This window comes from Rattus rattus, chromosome 2, assembly GCF_011064425.1.
Source record: "Rattus rattus isolate New Zealand chromosome 2, Rrattus_CSIRO_v1, whole genome shotgun sequence".
NCBI classification, from domain to species: Eukaryota; Metazoa; Chordata; class Mammalia; order Rodentia; family Muridae; genus Rattus; species Rattus rattus.
This window is the reverse complement of record NC_046155.1, coordinates 168,589,224-168,603,271: the sequence shown is the minus strand read 5'-3', so window position 1 is coordinate 168,603,271 and position 14,048 is coordinate 168,589,224. Positions and strand designations below refer to the sequence as shown.

The 14,048-nt window shown below is 51.6% G+C and overlaps 1 protein-coding gene across 1 annotated transcript; it reads right to left on the bottom strand.

Moving 5' to 3' along the window:
* Nucleotides 1-570: 570 nt before the first annotated feature.
* Shkbp1 (SH3KBP1 binding protein 1) lies at nt 571-13,799 on the bottom strand. The gene is made up of 18 exons (XM_032894122.1): nt 13,652-13,799; nt 13,371-13,424; nt 13,197-13,242; nt 13,021-13,094; nt 12,517-12,575; nt 12,173-12,253; nt 10,785-10,946; nt 10,143-10,233; nt 9,860-10,050; nt 9,019-9,134; nt 7,443-7,530; nt 7,241-7,357; nt 5,950-6,120; nt 3,229-3,384; nt 2,702-2,798; nt 1,616-1,794; nt 1,085-1,199; nt 571-987 (listed from the first exon to the last, which is right to left on the bottom strand). The coding sequence occupies exons 1-18, from the start codon at nt 13,735-13,737 to the stop codon at nt 756-758; spliced, it is 2,115 nt and encodes a 704-aa protein (XP_032750013.1). The 5' UTR covers nt 13,738-13,799; the 3' UTR covers nt 571-755.
* Between the last annotated feature and the right edge of the window lie 249 nt (nt 13,800-14,048).

The window sequence follows — 14,048 nt, the reverse complement described above, 5'->3', positions numbered from 1 at the left end:
TATATCTTAGATTCTCCTGTTTCAGCTTCTGGAGTGCCGGTGCCTTACAGGCGTCAGCACACTTAGCCCAGTCCTGGCTTTTTGGTTTTTGGCTGCCAGAAGGAAAGAACAGTAAGGGGTCTTTCGGGATCATCTTGACTGCAGATGAAGTGTCCCAGAAGGAAACTAAGGCAGGAGGTAGAAAACCATTCTTTGAACTCTCGGATCCTGCCTGAAGCCAGAGGGTAAGCCAATACGTTCTCTGCTTAAACCAGAAGGCAGATGTTTCTGATTTCCCTTTGTTCGTTTCTTATTTGTTTGTTTGTTTTGAGACAGTGGTCACTGATACACTCTACATAGCCCTAACTGTGCTGGAACTCACTATGTAGACCAGGCTGACCTCTAAGCCACAAAAACCCACCTGCCTCTGCCTCCCCAGTGCTGGGGGTTAAAGGTGTGGGCCATCGCAGCTGGTGCGACGTTTTGGAATTTACAGTGGAGCCTAATTATTGGTCCCCACAGCTCTATCTCTTCCCTGGACAGCAACTCCTCCCCTCCCCCAAACAAAACAAAACAAAAAAAAAGCCTATAAACAGTTGGCAGTGAGGATTTTATTAGAGACAGTGGCTTTGGCTTTTAGAAAAGAAGAGAGGCGGGAACTTGGCGACCAAGATCACACTAAAGAGTTCCTGGCTCCAACAGGAAGCCCCCCCTCCCCCTAGTCCCGAGTCCCCTGGGACCAGTCCACAAGAAGGCACAGCCGGTCGTGGCTAGAATCAAAAGGAAGTTTCGTTAAGTGTGTTTTTGGGAAGTATCAGGGGATTCCCAAGACTGGTGGAGGGTCGAGGGGCTGGTGTTGGTGGCCCTCGGAGCTCCGGTGCACCCCTTGCCAGTTCTTTAAACCGATCCACGAAGCTTCCTGCCCCGCGGCTCCGGGCCTCTGCCTGCGGTGGGCTGGGGCTCCCTCTGTGGCCACACAGGGAGGTGTTGCTGGAGGCTGAGTGGAGACTGTGAGGGAGGGAAATTCAGTGTCACAGGGCAGTGTCCCCCCAGCGTCGCCATTGCTGTTTCCATTGCACAAAGAGGGAAGTGGAATTACAGTTACCTGGTAAGAGAGGTTCTGGGTGAGGGGCTGGGAAAAGAGGCCCGAGAAGAAGTCAATGGGCTCAGTTCACACTGCTCCAGTTGGTCCATCAGCTCTTCTTCGGTCAGGCCGCCTGCTGGGGGTGACAAAGAAGTGCAGTCAGGGATAAGGTGGGGAAGGGGTCACAGGTCAAGAGCAACTGGACGTAGGAGAGAAAAAAGAATGCAGAGATAGACGGGTTGGGGTCAGGTTATGAGAGGAAAGGGGAAAAGCAGTAGTAATAAGAAAGGACCAGGGGCTGGAGAGATGGCTCAGAGGTTAAGAGCATTGGCTGCTCTTCTAGAGGTCCTGAGTTTGATTCCCAGCACCCACATGGTGGCTCACAACCATCTGTCCATTTGTAATAGGATCTGATGTCCTCTTCTGGTGTGTATGAAGACATAAATCTTGAAAAGGAGGTTGGGGGGAAAGGACCCAGTGGGCAGAGGCCTGGGAAGGGAAATCATGGGGACGGTGGGGCCTGGGACAGGATTCAAGTGAGGCAGGGAATACCAGGGGTTTGGCCCAGGCCGTCCATGGCAGTGGTCAGGTCCCACATGGCCAGGCTGCCATTGGCTTGGCCGGTGAGCAGGTAGCGTCTGGGTCTGGAGCCCAACCGCCTGGAGCCCTCACACTCCAACACCGTGAAGGCAGTCGTAGCGGAGCCATCCACTGAGCGTACAGAACACACCCTGTGGGGTGCAAGGGGTCAGAGGTCACTCAGCCTGGTCCCTCTCCTTATACCCTTCCCCAGTCAGTCTCCACCACTGAGTGAGTATTCAGGTCCTGTCCCTCCTTATCCACCCCCCTCTTATCTACCCCCCTTTACCCACCCTCCCCTGTCCACCCCTCCTTTATTCACCCCTCCCTTATCCCCCCCTCCCCTTATCCCCCCCTCCTTATCCGTGCCCATCCGGTTTGTTTGGGGACAGGATCTCACGTAGCCCAGGCTGGCCTGCAACTCACAGGTAGCTGAGGATGGCCTTGAACTTCTGATCCTCCTGCTTCTACCTCCAGAGTACTAGGGTTACGGGGATGTACCCCACTCTGTTTATTCACTACTGCAGATCAAACCCAAGGCTTCATGCATGCTAGGCACTCACTGTACTGTATTACTCTGTGTAGTTCTTCCTGGTCTTGGCACATGCCCTGTCCTTACCAGACACACGCTCTCCCTCTCTTCTTCCATTTGTTCCTGTTTAGCTTTGGGTTTCTTTGTAGAGCCCACTCTCTAAGCAATGTTCCCAGGTCTCCTTTCCCCTGACACCTGCTCTGGACTCTCATAGCCTCCCGTGTGCCCACCTCACACCTCATGCAAGCAACCTGAACCTTCCTCAACCCTTTGCCTGTACCCCATCCCACCCTGACACTCTGCCTGCACCCCATCCCACCCTGACACTCTGCCTGTACCCCTTTCCCCACTCAATTTCCTGGGCTATCTTAGGTCCAGCACAGTGACCTGAGGTTTTTCCAGTGTCCCTTGCACACATATAACCCAGAGGCAATTCACCCTGTAGCCTCTGCTCCTTCAGGAGCCATTGGGTGGACCCCTTTCCGGTCTCCTCTATGGTCCTGCCTCTTCGTTGGGACAGTACTCACCGCTGCCCGGTGGAGGAGAGACGCACAAACAGCTGGCTGGCATTTGGTACCACCTTCTGGATGAACACCTGCTGGTCATCCCGCTCACCATAGGGACCTGGGCAGGCAGGGGCAGGGTAAGGGCTAGTCAGGGCTCACAGGGCCTTCAGATCGCACAGCACTAGCATTTCTCCATAGCTGAGCCAACTCCCAGACCTAGACCCTGCTTCCGGGATACTGCAGTTGGGCAGAGGCAGAGAGAGCTAGGGGCCTCACAAAGACCAGCTGCATTCAGACCTAGCAGAAGATGGTAACCTGACCAGTGTTGGTCAGTGGGAATCAATGGCCAGACAGAATGGTGTCGGCTGCCAGTACAGAGGTGAACAGGAGATGGGGGAAGCCAAGATGGTGGTGAACAAGGGTCAGAAGTCAGTGCGGCTGGAGGGCAACAGAACAGCTAACTAGGCAAGCAGAGGTCTTCAGAGGCCAGTGGGATCCCACGGGCATAGGTCTGTGGGAGGAGTCAAGGGCCGGGAATCAGCGGGTACCAATGTCATTGCCAGCACTGCAGCCACCGAGCCCATCGGCCGATTCGAGTGCCAGGATCTTGAAGGATGCCAGTGGAGTGGAACCAGGCTGGGTGGAGATCATGCCTCGAAAGCGGGTCACAGACCACGTCCGAACATGGTTGTTGTCGGCACACACTAAGGAACAGAGAGATAGCGGCAGGTCAGGCGTGACCAAGGTGCCAGTGCACTTCTGACACGTCCCCTCCAACCCCCACCACAGCATGGGCCCTTTCAGAGGTGTCAAGACAATTTCAGGAATTCTCTTAGCTGGAGCTTCATAAGATCCTGCTGGCTCTGCCCCTGAAGCGATTTGAGTGTGACCCTATGTTTACCTGTTCACGACCCGCCTAGGATCCTTTCATCTCATCTATCTCTTCCTGATCCTGTCCGGGCCGCTAGCGCCAAATCCCACAATCCCGGCCAAAGCAAGGACGTCCACATCTGACACCGACCACGCCCCTATTCTGCATTTAACTCCTCCCCTTCTCCCCATTGGTTCCTTTGCACTGTCCGTTTCCTCGGATTGGAAAGCTTGTCCCTGTCGGTCTGTACCATTGGTCCATCATATTTCTGCTCTAAGGTCCTTGCCCTCAGACAGGCTTGCTCTGAATTCGGCCCCCTTCAACGACCCTCACACACTTGAATGTGAAACCAGAGGTGTGGTGGTACAGGCCTGTAATCCCAGTGTTTGGAAGGCTGAATCCAAAAGATCCTAAACTCAAGGCTAGCCTGGGCTATACAGCAAGACCTTATCTCAGCAAAAGCCCCAGAGGCTGAGGCAACGGCCCAGTTGTTAAAGTATCTGTCAGATGGGCAGGATCTGAGTGTGGAGGTGTGTGCTTGTGCTCGCCACCCCTGCTCTGGAGAGGTGGGGATGGTCAGGTCCCGGAGGGCTCCCTGGCCAAGCACCCTAGCATAATGGGCGATCCCCAGATCCCAGTAAAAGACTCTGCCTTACAAAACAAGATGGAGGGGGGCTGGAGAGATGGCTCAGCGGTTAAGACCACTGGCTGCTCTTCCAGAGGTCCCAAGTTCAATTCCCGGAACTCATGTAGCAGCGCACAGATGTCTGTAACTCTAGTTCCGGGGGATCCAATGCCAAAACACCAACACAACAAAATAAAAATACATTTAAACGAACAAGATGGAGGGTTCTAGAGAGTGGTTTAGAGAACTTGCTATTCTTAGTGATGGCACACTTTAGTGGCTCACAACCATCTGTGACCCATCTCCAGGGAGACCGGCATCCTCTTCTACCCTCTGCAGGGTAGACACAGATACACAACACTTTTTTAAAACTTTGATTTGTTTTGTTTTGAGACAGGGTCTCTTTACATAGCCTTGGCTCTCCTGGAAGTTTCTATGTAGACCAGGTTGCCCTCCAACTCACAGCGGTCTGCTCACTTCCGCCTCCTGAGTGCTGGGATTAAAGATGGGAGCCCTCACACCTGGCAACCACTTCATATTTACTCATGGCCTGAATACTATTTGGCGATGGTTTGTTTGCTTATTAATTAATTATAATTAATAATTATAATAAATAATTAATCATAGGGTAAGGGTCAACCCAAGGGCCTTTCACAGCTGTGGGTGTGCTCTACCACTGAACTTTCTGGTCTCCTCTGTGAGAGGTACAGGGGCTCATATGAAGGCCAGAAGACAATGTCAGATCCTTGGGGACTGGAGGTCACAGATGGTTATGAGTTCCCATGTGGGTGCTGGGAGTCGAACTTGGGTTCTGTGGAAGGGTAGTCAGTGCTGTTAACTGCACAGCCATCTCTCCAGTCCCCTCCAACCTGTCGTTTGAGACAGGGTCTCTCTCGGAATCTGGAACTCACCAATCTGGCCACTCCTTCATCCCTTTCTTGGCTTTGTGTTGACAGAAGTGCACCCCTGTGCCTGGCTTTTGCATCACGTGGTGGGGATCCGAACTCAGGTCCCTACCCTCTGTAGCCCAGGCTGGCCTTGACCTCAGCAGTCTGGTGCATTAGCATTCCTAGTGCTAGATCTCAGGTGTATACCACAGTGCTTGGTTTATTTTCCTTGCTTTCTAGGGCTGAGGGATTGACGTGGGGGGCGCCTTGTATGTGAGACACACGCTGATTACCCCACCATGTCTATTTATCTATCTACCATTTGTAGCTTCACCTAGAGAATTAGTTCCCCCGGAAACAGAATTGACCTGACTTGTTATCTCCCACTATGCCCCACACCTGGTACACAGTAGACGCTCAATAATTGCTTAGTGGATGGGTTATCTTCTCACCTCCCTGCAAAGTTCCCTGACCATAAGCTTTGCTACTTTTAACTTTTTAGAGACAGGTTCTCATGTAGCCTGATGGCCTCAAGATCACTCTGTCGCTGAGGACGACCTTAACATTCTGATCCTCCTGCCTCCGCTCCCCAAGAGAGCTAGGATTACAGCTTTGGTGCTGGGATTCAAACTCAGTGCTTCCTTAGCACTTTACCAGCGTGGATACGTTTCTGCACAAGGTCTTACCCTGTCCCTCGGGCTGGCCTTGAACTGGAACTGATTCTCCTGCCTTAGCCCACTGAGCGCTGGGATCCCCGCTGAGTGGCTGTGTTTCCTCCATTCTGAGGCTACCCTTGCCGGTCTCCTGTTACCTCACAGCACCACCACTGTCTCTCACACAACTCTCCCCACACGCCCAAAGCTGGCCCTCCTGCAGGGGGACCCACCAGAGATGAGGTGCTTCTCTGACAGCATGATCTTGGTGACAGGGCTGCGGTGTACACTGAAGGTCTGGAAGAGCTGGGGCCCCGAGCCCACCGTCTCGGGGTGCTGGACAATGACCCGCACCACTCCGGAGCTGGTGCCATAGGCAATCTCAATCCAGTTCCCACTGTCACCTGGGGAGGGCCAACAACAAGGAGAAGGTCAGTTATGGAAACGGAATCAGGGTAAAGAGGGGGAGAGAAGGAGGGAAGGAAGGACAGACACGCAGAGAATCTGACACTGGGAAGAAATGTGGGAGGGGTGCAGAGAGGGCTCAGTGACTAAGAACATTTGCTGCTCTTCCAGAGGACCCAGGTTCAATTCTCAGCACCCGCATGGCAGCTCACAGCTGTCTGTAACTCCAGGTCCAGGGAATAAAATCCCTTCTTTTAGACTCTTCGGTCACCAAGCATGTACACGGTGTACTTACACACATGCAGCAAAACACTCATACGCATAAAAAATAGATAACTGAATCTCTCTTTTTAAAAAATTTCCAGAATGACATATAAACAGAGATAAGGCGAGGGCCCACATCGGGTGCCTCGGGGACTCCACTGACAAACTTTGCGTTTTTGAAATTCTCAGAAATTTGTTTTTCTTTTTGCAGTCAGGGTCTCATTATTGTAGCCCTGGCTGGCCTGGAATTCACTATGTGAACCAGACTGGCTTCAGACTCACAGAGACCCCCTGCCTCTGTCTTCCGAGTGTTGGAGAGATTCCCAGAAACTTAACAGAGCATCCTAAAGAACACAGGTAGAATACAGCTCCAGCACTTGGAACAGTGGTCATGGCAAATACGTTCGTGTCCCATATAGGAACGTGAATGGATGTTAAATCTAGGAGACAGAGAAGAACTGAGGGGCTAGCTTGTGATCCCAGCACCCGTGAGCCTGAAGCAGAAGGACGAGCTGTTTGGTAATTAAGAGGCTAGCCTGGGCTACAAAGAAAGATCCTGTCCTCCCCATAAAGAAAAAGAAGAGAGAAAAAAAAAAAAACACCAAGGCTCCTTGAACATGGAATTATCTACTCTGTGGCGTGTATCCAGTTTTTTTTAATGAATTACGCAAATGTCATGTCCTGACACAAAAATTAACTAACGGGTTTGTCATGGAGAGGCCAGCAGCAGCCAGCACCTAAGAGGACTAAATAAAGCCAAACAAAAGCAAATGTTGCAGGAATCCCCCCCACCCTACCCCCAGACACACCACTATGGCTAGCCACAGAAGGGAAAGAAACTTTGTCACAACTTACTGGTCTTGGGGGTGAGGTAGACGCTGAGGGCGGTGACCCCATCTTCTGCTGGGTCTCGGTAGAGCTCACTGACAAGGAGGTCATTGTCCTTCATGCGCAGGGGGAATTTCTGCACATCTGGATGGGCAGGCAGGGGTGGAGTGGATGCACCTGAGGCTCCTGCCCCAACCCACCCCTCACACTGCAGATGGACACTACTTACCTACGTAATAGATGGAGCCATTGCTGCAGCCCAGGAGGAGGAAGGAGCCGGCTGCATCATAACTTGTGATAGGCTGGACCTCCTGGACCTGGGGCAGGAAAGAGGCAGCACCAATTTAGCTATGTTTCCACACAAGGTCTCACTCTGTCGCCCATGCCTGGCATCCCTACCTTCCACAGTGCCCATTTCTGTGCGCCCAGCCTGGTCAGGCTACCTGGGCCTGAGCCTACCCCTTCCAACCTCACCAGTGGCCACCTACATAACTGGCCTATGCACCTTCCTCTCTGTCTTGGACCATTTCCTTGGCTCCCTTCTTCTGTCTTTGTTGAGTTTTAAAAACTATTTTCTAAGATCACGTGTGAGTATCTGTGCACTAGTGTGTGCTCGTGAGCATGTGTGCACGTGAGTGTGTGTGCCCACAGAGGTCAGAGTTGTCAGAGCTACTGGAGCTGCAGTCATAGGTGGTTGTGAGCCACCTGATGTGGGTGTTGGGAATGGAACGTGAGACATCAGAAGGAGCTATGCCTGTTCTTAACTGCTGAACCATCTCTCCAGACCCATTTTTGTTGAATTTTGACCCCTGGCCCCATGTAGCTCAGGTGGATATGGAATCTGCTAGATAAATAGCCCAAATTGCTCTGCCCTTGAAGTATTGATGATCCTTCCTTACATCCCATGTACTGGGATTGTAGGTGTGTGCGTGCGTGTGTGTGTGTGTGTGTGTGTGTGTGTCTTTAGTATCTTGTTTAGCACAGGGTCTTTTCCCTGGGGGATTCTAGGCAGGGGCTCTACCACTGAGCCACGCCCCCAGCCCCCCCTCACTGGGGGATTCTAGGCAGGGGCTCTACTACTGAGCCACACCCCTAGCCCCTCACTGGGGATTTTAGGCAGGGGCTCTACCATTAAGTTACAGCCTTTGCTGTTCTCTCTCTCTCTCTCTCTCTTTCTCTCGCTCTCGCTCTCGCTCTCTTCCTCTCTCCCTCCCCCTACCCCTTCCTCTCTCTCTCTCCTCCTCATTTTGATGTGAATATCACTAAGCTGCCCAGGCTTACTCTGTAGCTCAGGTTGGCCTTGAATTGACTCCTCTTACCCCAGCCTCTTGAATAGCTTGGGTTATAGGCCTGGCTTCATGGCTCTGACTTTGCTCCGTCTGCTTTGCCTCTGTGTCCTACCTTCACTGGTTTTTCCTGTTTCTCTCTCGGTGCTTGTTTCTGTGCATCTGTCCCTCTCCCAGTATACTTTTGTAGGACGAACACGCTCCAATTCCATGTTTTTCCTTCACATTCTAGATATGGCCTGGGCTGGCTGGAGTGATGAGCACAGGCACATCCATCTTGCATCCTGCCATCTCTACATCTGCTTGAAGAACCCCACTGTCTTCCAAACCCGCCCATCCTTCATGTTGGTTCTTCAGCCACTCCTACAGGAAGGCCTCCTGGACCTTCTACGGACTTTTATCCCACGTCTACTTTAGGGTTCTCTTGTTCTTTCTCTAGGTGGGGTGAAGTAGGAAGGAACCCTGGGCCTGTACAGTCTAGACACTTGGCAAGAGGGAGCCAGGCTGGCCCAGACTCACCTGCCAGTGCTTGGTCACGGCGTTCCAGACACCGATGCGCCCTGTGTGGCTTGTGGCAATGAGTTGGTTCCCAACAAAGAACAAGGCTTCCACAGGCACACCCAGGTGGAAGACACCTGAAGGCAGCAAGGGGGCGCTCAACAGGAGGCTAGAACCCCACGGCAGGGCTGGGGAGGGGCAGCAAGGAGCCCTAGGGCCATGGGTTGTATGGGGAAACAGGATCCATGGCAAAGAGGAGTCCAGGAATTACACGGGATCTCTGATGGATGTGGGACTGTAATGGCCAGTAGAATTCTAACCAGCTGAGGCTGCCAAAAAGGCCTACACCCTTCTATTGGAACAAAGGGTTATGACAACTAAAGGCTAATTTTTGTTGCTATTGTTTTGAGTCAGAGTCTCATGTAGCCCAGGCTGGCCCCCACCTTCTGTGTACTGGACAACAGCTATGTATCACAATACCCAAGTTATATGGTACTGGGATTAAATCCATGATTTCACACATGTTCCTTTCTCTCCAGACACATAAATAAATATATAATAAAATAAAATATAGTCAGTGTGTTAACTGGGTATGGTGGCTGTAATCCAGTATTCAGGAGTTGAGGGCAGGAAGACTTGGAATTCAAGGTAGCTTGGACTACATGGTAATACCTTGTCTAAGGCAAAATGAAACAATGAAACATTCAGAATTCTGAAGGTCTGAAACATTGTCTCACAAGGCAAAAAGACTGACTCCGCACAGAATTCCCATTCTCCCCCAGGGTTTCTGAGTTTCAGGGGTTGGGCTATTTTAACAGGTTACAGGATTCTACAGAGCTCTAGAAAAGTCCAGGAGACATACCTATCTCAGAGCCACCACCTTGTGCCTGTAGCGCCCACAGAAGGATCTCGCTGCCTGTGGCTGCAGCCACCATCTTGTCATGCTCGCCTGGAACACCGCCGAGCACCCGAGCTGTGAGAGCCAGGCGCTCAATGGGCCAGTCCAGGCGTGGGCTGGAGAATGCAAGCTGCCAACCAGAGGCTTCCTTCAGCCTGTGGGATTGAGGGACATCAGCAACCCTCGCCTCAGAGCACCCTACCCACAGGGGCAGAGCCTCCCACTCCCTCATCCCCACCCTCAGCACCTATAACAGACGAGAAAGTGGGTATACGCCACAGCAATCCAGTTGTGGTGACCACACACCAGCCGCACCATCCCTGGTTCCTCTGGTTGGCCTTGGGGGTTAGAGAAGAGACCAGAGCAGGGTCACAGGGGCCCAATGGCCCTGACCTCCTAAAGGACAGAAACATAAGCTACATCTGGTGATGTAGTCTGTCTGGGACACTTAGTGAGACCCTGTCTCAAAACAGAACGTAAAGAGAGGGCTGGGCTCCGGGGAGTTGGTTCAGCATACAAGAGCAGTTCTGGCACAGGCCTGACAACCCAGGTTTGTTCTCCAAAACTCACACAGTGTCCTTTGACAAGTACGCTGTGTTCTGTGTTCGCAATGCACACACACACACTGATGATAATTAAAAACTAAATCATCAAATAAAAATAAGAAGTTGAGGAGCAAACATTGAGTTTATACTCATAATTCTAGCACTCAGGAGGTTGAGGCAGGAGGACTGAATTGCTTTGAGCTCCAGGCCAGCCCAGCCCAGAATAAGATCTGAAAGAAAGAAAGAAAGAAAGAAAGAAAGAAAGAAAGAAAGAAAGAGAGAGAGAGGAAAATGAGAAAGCAAGCTAGGGATATGGAGAGGCACTAAGCCAGGCTCGAACTCACCTGATGGGGATGGAGGTGCTCTCTCATCCAGCATTCGGCCTAGCAGCCCTGCATTACCCAAGTTGGGGGGCATCGTGTTGCTCCGTCGAACAGGGGCTGGGCGTCCCCCTATTTGCTGGGGCCCCACCAGGCTGTGCCGGTTTCTCCGCTTCACTGGGAACACTAAAGTGAGGGGAAGAGCCAGGCACCATAATTAAAATCATGGTGGGTAGTCTATGAACTCTTAAACCGTGACAGGCATGGATACCCAGTGTGGGGCATAGTGTCCTGGGGAAGGTGTTCCGTGGTGCCAGGATGCAGCCTTCAATGACCCAGAAGCCTGGGAAAGACCTGGTTTGGTGCTGCTATGGTGTTGACGCCTCTTCAGTGTTTGCTAATTTGGCCAGGCCTAGCAGGCAGATCTGTAATCCCAGCTATTTGGAAAGCTGGAAGTGCAAGTTGCAAGTTCAAGGCTAGGCTGGATAGAGCTGGACTATGAACCTGTTCCCTGATGTTACCAGGGAAAAGCTGTGTGCATTGTAGAACACCCGTGTAAAATTCACCAGTCAGGGTTTGGGGCGGGGGGAGATTCACGCTACAGCACCTGGGTGCAAACTCTAGCACTGGGGCTACAGAGGTGAATCAGCGGGTAAAGCGTTTGCTATAAAAGCCTAAGGACTAAGTTTTGGACCCCCACACCCTTAGAGGTAGGAAGGTGGGTCCTCATACTTTGTTGGCAAGCCAGCCTAGCCAATCAGTGAATTCCAGGTTTGCTCTGACCTTGCCTCAGAAAATAATGTGGGGGGCTGGGGATTTAGCTCAGTGGTAGAGCGCTTACCTAGGAAGCGCAAGGCCCTGGGTTCGGTCCCCAGCTCCGAAAAAAAGAACCAAAAAAAAAAAAAATAATAATAATAATAATGTGGATGGCTGAGTATGGGGGTGTACATCTTTAATCTTAAAGGCTTAGACAGAGGCAGGTGGATCTCTATGAGTTCGAGGCCAGCTTGGTCTATATAGTGAGTTCCAGGACAACCAGGGCTATGAGACTCTGTATCATAGAACCTCCACCCCATAAAAGTAGAATTCAATAAAGTTAGTATGGTAAAGTTTAAATTTATTTTTTTCCAAAAAAATGGGATGAAACTTAAGAAAACGCAGACTACAACTCCCGTCAAGCTCTCGAGGATGTTTCTGAGCTCTAAAGAGAACTGGCTGTTGCACAGCTCCACGGAAAATGCTGTTTCCTATTTCCTTTCCAAACTTCTGAAAAAAGAACTACAACTCCCATTGCACCCCCAGGGCTCCAAATACCTAAGGGTCAAAGCTTTATGGGAAATGTAGTCTTTTTTTTTTTTTGGGAAATGTAGTCTTTAACCCAATCTCCCCCAGCATCTATTGGGAGCGCCCACCTGGAGGAGGTAGATAACCATTGAAGAGGACATTTCCGCAGGAAGATCGATCCAACTCTTCCCTTACCTGCAGGCGACGAACTGCAAGGGAAGGAAGGAAGGACTCACAAACTTCATCTTGAGGGAAACTAAGGCAGACCCTTGCCCCCTTCCTCATCGGTCTCTCCACAAAACTACCCTCTTCCAAACCCCCTTCAGGGCCAGACCCAAATCTAGTGCTCTTAGCTTTAACTCAACAAACAGTCTTTTTGACAGTGAGAGTCACAGAGGTAAAGAATGCTCAGGAAATAACTGAGGGTACTGACTGGGGGCAGGGGGTGGGGCACAGGACTCTGATCACTTACCCAGTGGAGTGAGCCCATAGAATTGGGCTTCATGGAGGAGGCTGGAACCATGGACACCCCTGGGTAACAGAAGAGACTTAGGCGTAAAAAATCTAGGGCATACGGGTGGGCGGTGCACCGTGAGGAGAAAGGTTTAGAAACTGCACAGAGAATACTGAAGCCTCGCTAAGGTTTGACAGGCATAAGACTCTAGGGAGGTTGAGGGTGGATGCCCACCAGTCCAGGACAAGAGAGATAGAGGCTGGCCTGGTCTGGATTGAGATCTAGGCAACCAGGGCTACAGAGCAAGGCCTTATCTCAAGCCAACAAACAAATACATAAAATACTTTGCTTTTTTTTTTTAAAAAATCTAGATAACAAGGATGTTGGAATGGTACAAATGTGTGCATATATTTGAAGAGAGGGAATATAACATGATCAATAATTCTAATAGAATGGAGCAAAATTACTTTCCGAGGAGAGATTCTATAAGGTGGCAGAAATCACCCATTTACGCATACCAACCTGGGGTCTAACTCTTTGGTCCTCAGGAAATTGAGGATGGGGGCAAAGACGGTGGGGTCCCGGTCGATGAAGATCTGCATGGTGGGGTGGAGGGTGGGGGTCATGGAAAAGACCTGAAGTAGGAGCTCTTGTCCCTCCTCCCACCGGCGTCCCAATTTTGATCTAGCCCTACTCACGGCTCCGGTCTCATCTTTCAGGGTTGAGATGCGTCCGCTCAAAAGACTAAAGGAAGGGGAAACCGAGGAGGTGTCACGGGCCGAGTTGTAGAGATAGTAGTGTAGAAATGGGTCTCCCCACACCCTCTCCTTTATCCCCTCCTACCCTCGCCCCAGACTGGCTCTCCTAATCACCTGGAAAAGAAGGAGTCTGGGATCCAGGTAAGCGTCTGGCGAGAGGTGCTGAACCTGGGCGATGAGGTAAGGAGAGGAAACAGAAGGGGAGGTAAGGACTGCTGCCTCCTCTCGTGGGGTTCACGCATTCTCCTTTGGCATTTCTTTTATTCAAGTGCCAAGCCTCCAGCTTGAGGCGGAGCAACTCTTAATGGACAAGGACTACCACCCCCGCCCCCAGAAGAGGCGGGCATCCCGCCTCGGTCCCGGAGGATGGGGCCTCGGGGGTCTCCCAAACTCACCGCTTGCCCCCTACGTTCAGATGAATCACTTCCCCGGGCGCTCCCCGACTCGGGACCCCCTCCGCTGCAGTCGTCGGGACAGCCATAGCCCCCCGGCAAGCCGGCCGGCTTGCACCCACTTCCGGGTGTGCACAGACCCCGCCCCTGCCTCTTGCTCATTGGCCTAAAGACTCCAGGCTCCACCGACGATTGGACAGAGAGCTCGCTCATCGCATTTACGTTCTCTGACTCTTTAAAGAGGGGCGGTCTTTCCTGGCTTCGACGGGGCGCACCTTGGGGATCCTTTGGAGGTGGTTTTGTAACGTCCCCTTTTTTTCTAGGTTCCCTTATTTGGGTATACTATTTAACGAGTGTAGGCGATTCGTTGAAAAATACGTGCGAAGATCTTGAAATGAGT